Source organism: Vitis riparia, chromosome 8 (assembly GCF_004353265.1).
Source record: "Vitis riparia cultivar Riparia Gloire de Montpellier isolate 1030 chromosome 8, EGFV_Vit.rip_1.0, whole genome shotgun sequence".
Classification (NCBI taxonomy): domain Eukaryota; kingdom Viridiplantae; phylum Streptophyta; class Magnoliopsida; order Vitales; family Vitaceae; genus Vitis; species Vitis riparia.
The window spans coordinates 11,591,927-11,602,173 of record NC_048438.1 but is presented as its reverse complement, the minus strand read 5'-3'; the positions used below and the strand labels follow the sequence as shown (position 1 = coordinate 11,602,173).

Here is a 10,247-nt window from a genome sequence, read left to right as displayed (position 1 = left end):
CAAAACACTTTTGGGATTTGATTCTTGATCCTTTAATTCACTTTTTTTTTAATAATTATTTCTAATTAATGTGTTTAAGTGACGTGACATCTTAATACTTATAGCTAATTTCTTTTTTTATAAATTTGATCCTATATTTATTATATGATATTTTTAAAATTTTAAATTTTATACCTGATATCTCATAAAAATATAAATACATTATTTAAATGAAGTGATTAAATTTTTATTTAATAATACAATTTTACATTTTAAGGTTAAAATTATTATAAAAAAAATTTATCATTTTTTTATATTATATAAATATCGGGACTATGTTTAAAATTTTAAAACTATACACAAATATTTTTTTAAAAAAATGGTAAGCTTCTATTAAATTGCTTTTTTGTTTTTTAGCTATCAAAGGAGTTTTCCTTCTTTTCAAAATAGAGAATTATTTTAAAAACATTTATTAAACAAGGCTATTTCCATTTTGCTATCAAATAGAAAATCCTAATTTTTTTCATGCTATAGCTCCATTTATTTCCATCTCTACCACAAAGCCTATTATCAAACCATTCGTCTTACCTTTCCGGCTTGATTCTATGTCATAGAATAAATTGTTGGGAAGTATGTTAAATTCTTAATTAGTAAAATTTCTTTTTATAAAAAATATTGTATAAAATATTTCCTAATTTTATATATCATTATAATATTAGAGTTTCTTATAAAATAAGGAAAATTATTAAAAATAACTTTATAAATATTCTATGTTATGAAAGGTTCTTATGATACACCAAATCTAAATCGATTTATCATTTCTTGAAATCTTTCTTCTGATTCAAAATTGTGATGTAACATGTATCCTTCATGTTCCGATCATGGAATAGATGAAATAAATCAAAAAATGGATTTTTGTTCATCCTTTAGACCCATATCACATCCCGAATTTGATGAAATTAAATAGGATAAATGGAGCCAATATTTTGTAAATATGTACATGAGATTGAGATAAACTTATAGAGATTATACAAGATTGATAAAGATATAAGAAAAAACGAAGGTGATAATCTCGAAAGCCCAATGATGAAAATTCATGGTGGTGAAAACTAATCAAAACTCATAAATGTCTGATCTATGGTGGTGAATCTAAAATGCCCATGGATGAAAATCCATGGTAGTGAAAACCGAAATGCCCATAGATAAAAATCTATGGTGATAAAAACTTATCAAAGCCCATAGATGAAAATCTATAATGGTGAATCTGAAATGCTCATAGATGTCTGATCCATGGTGATGAAAACTGAAACGCCTATAGATGTTTGATCTATGATGGTGAAAATTAATCAAGGCCCATAGATGAAAATCTATGGTGGTGAAATAACCGAAATGCCCATAGATGAATTGGAATGAGAAAATTTGTGGTTCAAGTTGTGAATACAAGAAGTGGGGAACAGGAAATACCTGATGGATCAATATTGCTCATTGTTCAGGGTGTGAATACAAGAAGTGGGGAATAAAGATACGTAGTGGAGCAATACTGCTCATGGTTCAAGGTATGGATACAAGAAGTTGAGAAATATGAGATATTTTGAAACCATTGACACAACACAAATTATGCATTTCTGAAACTTTTATTTTGGTAACCAACAACTCAACGGAAAGAAAAGGTTGATGATTTAAATACAAATAGAACACAGCATTACATTAAATATTGAAAATCCTTTTGCCAAAACAGAGAAATATCGAAGAAGCCTTAACTCAATGCATGGTTGGGATCATAAGTAGCGTTTCATGTATTCATGGACTGTAGTATACTTGATTTCAGGGTAAAGCTGAGAAGCTTCCTCTGCTCCATCTCCTATCTCAAAGTTTGCATGACATCCATCATAGAAAACATGATACCAATGTGTTGATCCCACCTGCACTGCATAATTTTGGGCTGTTTGGATCGGATGAAAAACAATTAATAGAGGAATTAATGAATCAGGCAATATTTTGAGTTAAGAAGATGGTATATATACAGACAAAAAGAGACAGTACTTACTCTGTTAAGAATTCCTCCTTGGAGATTGAAGACTTTTGGAGCTGTTTTCCGATGCGTTTCTCCCAGATCTCCACAACTTCTCCTTGAGAAAGGATGTTCTGGGGTGGCCTAAGGTAGAGTGTTTCATTCAGGGTTCGTGGATCATCTATGGTTTTGATAGTGTACATGGCTATATCATCTTCATCAACGAAAATGCATTTCCGATTGCCATCTCCAAATAAAACCACATGATCCCTGGAAGGGAGGATGCCACCAGGTTGACACAGACCACCAACAAAGTAACCAGCAAAGCAGTTTGCAGAAACGTAAGTGAATGGGATCCCAGCCTCTTGGATCGCTTTCCTCACTGCCATCTTGTCATCAAACGTCACCCTCCCGGGTTCCATCGCATTCTCCATTCTTGCAGGATCAGTTCCGAACTCAGAGGGTAAAAATCTCTACAGCACCATATTAATCCACAGCCTTAACCCATGTACATGATCAGATGATCATATGGCCGGAAACCATCAAATTAAATTAAGTAAATTAAGTTAAATTACCTTAATGTTTCCAGCCTCTTTGATGGCATCCACGGGCTTAATTGAGTTGAAGAAGAATATGGTGGCTGCGGAGGTGGACGCCTGAGATAGCAGAGATAACAACATCTACCAGCTTGACAGCATCCACAAGGCTCTGGTGGTCGTCGAAGGAACCAGACACCAGATGGGCTCCTTGCTCCTTGAATGACAGAAGGAGTTCGATTTTTTCAATGTGAACCGCATCATCCAACCTTTGGAGAACATATGTGGAGTGACCTTGAGCCAGGCTTGCCTTCACCAATCTCTTTCCCAGATACCCAGTTCCTCCCACTATCAGAACTTGCTTTTTTCCATCTCTCTGATACTACTTCAAAGTTCAAACGTTAATTATTTTTGCCCAACAAATAGATGGCAAGTTGGATCATGTTGATGGAAAAAAATGATCTATAGTTCTGTTTATCTTTTTCTTTGCTGAAAGCTTACGTTAAGACCTCATTTTCCTTTCTCCCACCCTTTAGTGTCGATTTCCTTTAATGTGAATTTCACATGTTCTAGAAATATGTAGTGGATTTGGGATTTGGTAGGTGTGAAGAAATCTTACGGGTATAATTTGATTGGGGCATAAAGGAGGAATGGAGGGGGAACTCTCGGTCAATACCGGTACGACTCGGTCGAGTCGTATCCGCCTCAACCATGGCCGGTACCGGACCGATACCCGAGTTGGATATTTTGATGAACAAACTCAGTTGAATTGAAAGAGTGAATCTCATGGAAACGTTGAGACAACTCCAAGATCATGTTGAGACTAAGCTATTTGGGTTATTAGTAATGGAAAAAAAAAAAAGTAATATTGGAGTAGAAATGGTGGAGAAGATGAGAGGATCAAAACCCACGAAACAGAGATGGACTGCATCTTGTAGTTGCCGGTCGGATCCCCCAAGTTCTTGCCAGAGATGGAATTGAGCGACATGAGGCGGACTCCAGCACCGCTGTTATCGACGGAGAACGACGGTGAGGTGGCCGATGGAAGTAGGAGAAGAGAGAAAGTGGACGTACGAGCTGGTTGTAGGGAGAAATGGGTGTTTGACCAATCAATGGTGGTTATGAGTATTTAATAGATGAGGATTTGAGTTTTTTTTTTTTTTTTTTGATAAATAGGTGAGGATTTAGGATTTAAATAATATGTATTTATTTTTTAAGTAGATAATGAGTATTTAGTGGGAATTTGAGTTTTAAATAATTTGATGAAAATTATAATGATGAAAAATTAATAATGAATATTAGACTTATATCAAATAAATAGGAAATGAATATTTATATAAAAATTAAAATTAATGAATATATTTTATAAGAAAAATTATATTTATTTTTTTAAAGATGAATAATAGTTTTATTTTTTTAATAGTTAAAAATATATATTTTTAAATTCAAAATATTTAATTTAAACAATTTTTTATAAAAAAAATTACTTTTTATTATTTTCATCTTCAACAAGAAACATTTATTATCAAGTGATTAAATTAAAATATTTTTGGAGATTTTTAATATTATTTTAAATCATCTCAAAAGTATGCTTTTATTATAATTTGAATAATTTTAATATAATAGAAGTTTATTTTATTAATTTTTCACTCTACTTATTTGTATTTAATTTTTTAAAATAATTTTCATAATTTTTTAAAATTATTTTAATTAAGCTCTTAAATTAGAATTTTTTGCGTATCGCCCGATACAGATCCGAGATACCGAGACAGATGTGCCTCAAGACCTCCCAAGTCAATGACCGATACCGCGACTTTAAACTATGATAAGAGTCGGTAATTGGACAAGATGAACTTCACACATCACTCAATTACTGAAGGCTTAATGGGTTCTTTTTGTTTTCTATATTTATTTTTTACCTTCACTTTTTTTTGCTTTTTTTCTAAGGTTAGTATTTTTTTTATTAATTTTCTTTCAATGTTAAGGTGTTTTTATTTTTTTATACTTTTAAAATTTTATTTTATTGAAATTGTGTTAATGAGGTCTATAAATAGTTTATGTATATATTAATTATTTACAAAATTACTCACAATAATTGTCAAAGTGAAATATCACTTACAACAATTATAATATTTAAAATTGCTCAAAATGTACAAAAATTAAATTACAAAATACTTTAATAATTCACCAAAACAAAGTTCTAAAATGGTATTTGTTTGTCACAAAAAAAAAAAGGAAAAATAATTAACAACTTTGTAGCTTATGATAATTATTGTTTTTAAGTATTTTATGATATCTATTTTGCACGTGTTTTTTAGGTCAACCTTGAAATATAAAAAAGTAAAATAAAATAAAATAAGAAACACTTGCAAGATTGTATGTCATGACCCTACTCAAAATTTATTAATAAATAATAAAATTAAAAGGTTTATTACATTATTTTATACTTTCAAAAGCTCTATTTCTAACAATAAGGTCCAAAATGGAGAGCTTTGAGTCTCTCATATTTCCTCCTCTAACCAAACTCGCTGATGTGTTGTGCTCACCAAACCAATGTCTCAACCATGCCTTCGACAACTGCACATCAAAATCGGTGCCTCTATCGAAAACCCATCTTAAGGGTGGATGATAAGGATATACGAGGTTATGCAATTTATAAAGATATGTTTTATGTTTAACTTTGTATTTTAAAATCTTGTTATTTTATTAGCAACAATCTAACAACTCAAATTTTGGTTAGATTGTGATATATATACATATATAGATTATGGATGTGATATATACATCCATAATAAAATAAGGACCTTCCCCAACCATTCTTCCACACTAACAATTAAAACAAATACCTTCCCTAACCACTCTCCTGCACTAACAATTAAAACAAATAGAAGAAAACTTTTGAAGTTTTGATGATTCCTCGAAGTGTACCGGTGAAAGACTTGCTATCATAGATTTGATAAAGGCAAAAACAAACAAACTGACAAACAAAATATGAAACAACGTTTTATAATATGGGTGAGTGGTAAGTAACGATCAGTACAAACAAATTTGGATAGCTTTATTGTTCTAATTTTTGCTACCAAATTTTAAAAACACAAAGTAAAAACGAGGTATGGAACATGATTTTTTTTTTAATTGCTTTTGAGTTTTTATAAAAGTTTTAAAAAATTATTGAATGTGAAATCTTAGGTGCCCTTTTGGTTTAATTTTGATTTTGTTTTCAAAAATAAAAAATAATAATAACTTTTATATAAATATAAAAATCTTTAAGAATTATTTTAAAAAGAAAATAGCTTTTAAAAACTAATAAAAAAAAGAGTGTTAATAAATTTTCATTACCTTAAATTTTAAATAAATTTTAAAGATATAAAATAATTATTTTCTATTTTTTAAAAACAAAAAATATTATCAAAACCACAACTTGATTATAATATAGTATTTAATATTTTTTTTAAATTATAAATGCATGTCATGTCCACTCTCATCACTTTTCCTGAAAGAAAATAAATTAATCAATTAAAACATAGAAAAATATAATATAAACAAAAAAAAAAAATGATTGAAAATTCTTCAAAAATTTATTTTGCATTTTACAAGCAATTTACTTAATTTAAACAGTAGGCAGAATTAACCAAATCTCTGATCAAATTTGATTCTGGGCTTAAAATATGAGGAGCTTGAAAACACCACTGATTCAATCCTACATATCCTATCCACTCAAGTCTCCTCCAAAAATCACTTTCTTGCTTCTTCTCCATTTTCTTCTATCTATTTCTGAATAATTCCCATTCACCAAACAGCTTTGATATTAAAATGATTCTCATCCACCTCCTTTCCAATTTGCATGCTTATTAGTTACATGCATATTAATTCTCAGACTTTTTTGAGACGATTAATAAAAAAACCCAACAGATTCAAGTACAAATACATGATCATAACATAACAGTCTTTATTGTGATAGACTCATAGAGAGAAGCATTACAGGGTTCAACAGCAAGTAGAGCAAACATGTTGGGGATCACAGATATCTTTTCATGTATTCATGAACAGTAGTGTAGTTGATTTCAGGATAAAGCTGAGAAGCCTCCTCTGCCTCATCTCCTATTTCAAAATTTGCAAGGCACCCCTCATAGCAAACATGATAGTAATGGGTTAATCCCACTTGCTCTGCATAATTTTGGGCTGTTTTGGATCAACAACAATAGAGGAATTAGGCAAACATTAATTTGAATTAACATTCACGTAAGATTGGTATAAAGAGAAAAGGCTTGATAATTACTTTTCATGGTGGCTAGAAATTCTTCCTTGGAGATTGAGGACTTGTGGAGCTGTTTCCCTATCAGTTTCTCCCAGACCTCCACGACTTCTCTTTGGGAAAGGATGTTCTGGGGTGGCCTCAGGTAGAGTGTTTTATTCAGGGTTCGTGGATCGTCTATGGTTTTGATAGTGTACATGGCTATATCATCTTCATCCACGTAGATGGCTGCCACATTTTCATGAGAAATATTAAATGGAATTCTGCAATAATATTGATTCAAATATATATGGTATGGTATATATCTAAAAATCAAAGATTATTGTACAAGCACCTTTTTGGTTGCCGTCTCCTAGTAAAACCACATGATCCCTTGAAGGAAGGATGCTTCCAGGTTGGCACAGGCCACCAAGAAAGTAACCAGCAAAGCAGTTGGCAGAAACGTAGGTGAATGGGATCCCAGCATCTTGGATCGCTTTCCTTACTACCATTTTGTCGTCAAATGTCACCCTCCCTGGTTCCATGGCATTCTCCATTGTTGCAGGGTCAGTGCCGAACTCAGAGGGTAAAAATCTCTGCAACATATCAATATATGGCTTGGTAGATATTATAAATGTGGTAGAGATGTTAGCTACAATATTATCATATGTTGTACCTTGATGTTTCCGGCTTCTTTGATGGCATCTACAAGCTTGAGCTGAAGGAGGATTTGATGGCTCCGGATGTGGACACCGGATATAGCACAAATGACAACATCTACCAACTTCACGGCGTCAACAAGGCTCTGGTGGTCATTGAAAGAACCCAACACTAGACGGGCTCCTTGTTCCTTGAATGATAACAGCATTTGGACTTTCTCAATGTCCACACCCATATCCGGCCTTTGGAGAACGTATGTTTCATGGCCTTGAGCTAGACTTGCCTTCGCCAATCTCCTCCCCAGGTACCCAGTTCCTCCTATGATGAGTACCTTGCTCTTTTCCATCTCTCTCTCTCTCTTTCTCTCTCTTTAGTGGTGGTGTTGAAAGGCATCTCCCCCATGGCTTTATATAATGCCTATATGTTTGAATCCCTCTGGAAATGCTTCAAAGGAAATCCCCTCGTGGCTCTATTATATAATATTAATCTCTGACTTCTGTCCCTCATGGCTCTCTGTTGTTCTTATGTTTGATTTTTGTAGCTTTAAGTTCCCACACAATACTTTACTTGTTAGCAATAAACTAAGCACTGAAGTAAACTGTTGCCTAGAATTAATGATTTTTATATGCATATTCGGGTCCAATTGCAGTGTTGAAGATTGGCTTGGGAGGCAACCTTGGCCGTGCTAACTGTTGGTTGAGGTGCTTGTTGCTTTATCTTCAAAACCAAGCTATTATTTAAACACAACTCTTCTCCTTCTAATTCCTCTCTGCTCATCCACATTCTTCTTTTTTTAGTCACTGCCCCACACTCATTTTAACTTCTAAGATTATTTGCTTAATTCCGACATTTCTGAGGGAAAAAAAAAACCTATGTTTTATCAAAGTTTTTCCTCCCTTTTTCCAGGCATTTGCTGTCTTGAATGTTAGAGGATTTAAAGAAGAGAGGTCTGTGATTTGGTGACATTGCAGTGAATGATTGGGGGAGTCGTGAAAAGTTTGAATTTGTTACACAAGAGTAGTTGTGCAAAGAAATTTTCTTTGATAACGGGGTATAGTTTGTGTAATTTGTTGGGCTTTCCACCTTCCACATGGAGGTAACAGTGGTGGTTGAGCTTCTCACCTTCCACACCAAGGTGGTGGTGCCCCTTGGTGGTGGTGGCGGCGGCGGCAGACTTTCAACTATTATTATACAAGGAGTGATGGTTGTGTCTACATTTTGTCAAAATTGCATCCGTTAGGGAGTTAATTGGGCCATGGCCCCCAAATTTTGGGCCTGGGCTCGGATTCATCCCCGAAGAAGCCTTGCTAGGGCTCCTAGCGGGAGTCGCTCCCTCCTCATAAAAGGGTACTGGCTTCCCAATATAATTCCCAGCCAGGCTTAGAGGCCCACCAGGTGCAGAGAAATGGACCAGAGCTTGAGCCCAGTCCAGCCCTTTTACACCTGCAGTATCTTTAGGGCCACTTCTGATGCAACATAAGCTTTGCTTTCTCAGAAACATTAGAACCTTGTGTCGCAATTAACATGAACTTTCAAAGAATACTTTCATTTTAGACACGAATTTTGATTTTGTGAAAAGTCGTGGGATAAATTTATAATTTTGATTGATTTGCAGTACATTAGTACAATTTCTAGATAATCCTTTTTTTTTTCCTTCAAAAGTTTTTATTTTTTTATTTTTTTTATTTGGAATGTTCAAAGTATGGGTGAAATTCCAATGGATTGACCTAACCCAACCTAGTATTTGGGAAAATTTGGGTACTCGTTTATGATACTCAAATTGGACTTTGATTTGGTCTTTTCAATTAACTCAATTTGAGTTGAATTCAAATCAAGATTCAAACAACCTATGTCTAGTCTGGAAGTTTTTATAATATTTATAATATATATTATATTATACAATAATATTCATTATTTTTTTAGATTTTTAAGAAAAAAAAATCAAATTATGTCATATCATATACTTTTTCATTGTTTTTAATATATATACTTATTTACTATTTAAATTTTGGTATAAATATATCAAAAAAAATTAAAAAACATAATGGATTGATTTTGAATTATGAACATGATTAATCTGATCAACTTGAGCTTAGAATAATAATGTTAGAAGGTTTTGTTGGGTTGAAATCAAATTGAACCCGACCAACACACCCAATTTACAACCCTAGAGAAAGAAAGAAAGAAAAAACTTGAATTCAAATAATTTTTTGAATAAAAATTAATTATTTTTAGAAAAGATTACTTTCCTTTACATCATCTAAATGTCATCTAGAACACTTTAGGGTGTGTTTAAAGATTGATAAAACACAGGGGTTATTTACTTATTTTTTACTCGAGTTTTAAAGATATTTTTAGAGTAGTTTATTTTTTATTTTTTATAACATAATTTTGTCTTAATGAAAAAAAAGTGAAAACTTTTAACTTATTATCTGAATGAATATTTTTCCTTCTCTTTTTAACATTTTAACTTTGTTGCACTACTTAAACCCTGTTTTCATCAACTTCATTTGGAAAATTTTAGATAATTCTTGTCTTAAAAACAAATTATATTGACTCAATTTTGTAAATTTGGGAAAAGAAATGAATTTTTCATAAATAAAGTTATTATCAAGAAAAAAAATCCAATTATAATTATTTTGTCCATTTTTTCTCATTTCTCAAAAAAAAATATTTAATCTATTTTTTTTAATTTATGAATTTTTACTCACAAAACACCATAATATAACAATCACTTAATTTTGATAAGAAATTAATCTAAAATAAATCCATAAAATTTCAAAATGGAAATTCTAGTTTTATTTCCATTCTTAAAGAAAATAAATTC

The 10,247-nt window shown here is 31.9% G+C and overlaps 1 protein-coding gene and 1 pseudogene across 1 annotated transcript; both read right to left on the bottom strand.

Annotated features, from left to right (window-relative positions):
* Positions 1-1,757: 1,757 nt before the first annotated feature.
* On the bottom strand, positions 1,758-3,514 carry LOC117920619 (annotated as a pseudogene).
* Positions 3,515-6,439: 2,925 nt separating this feature from the next.
* Positions 6,440-7,777, bottom strand: LOC117921037 (bifunctional pinoresinol-lariciresinol reductase 2). Its single transcript, XM_034838793.1, has 4 exons — positions 7,437-7,777; positions 7,116-7,356; positions 6,806-7,009; positions 6,440-6,708 (listed from the first exon to the last, which is right to left on the bottom strand). Exons 1-4 carry the CDS (start codon positions 7,764-7,766, stop codon positions 6,545-6,547), a joined length of 939 nt encoding a protein of 312 aa, XP_034694684.1. The 5' UTR covers positions 7,767-7,777; the 3' UTR covers positions 6,440-6,544.
* Between the last annotated feature and the right edge of the window lie 2,470 nt (positions 7,778-10,247).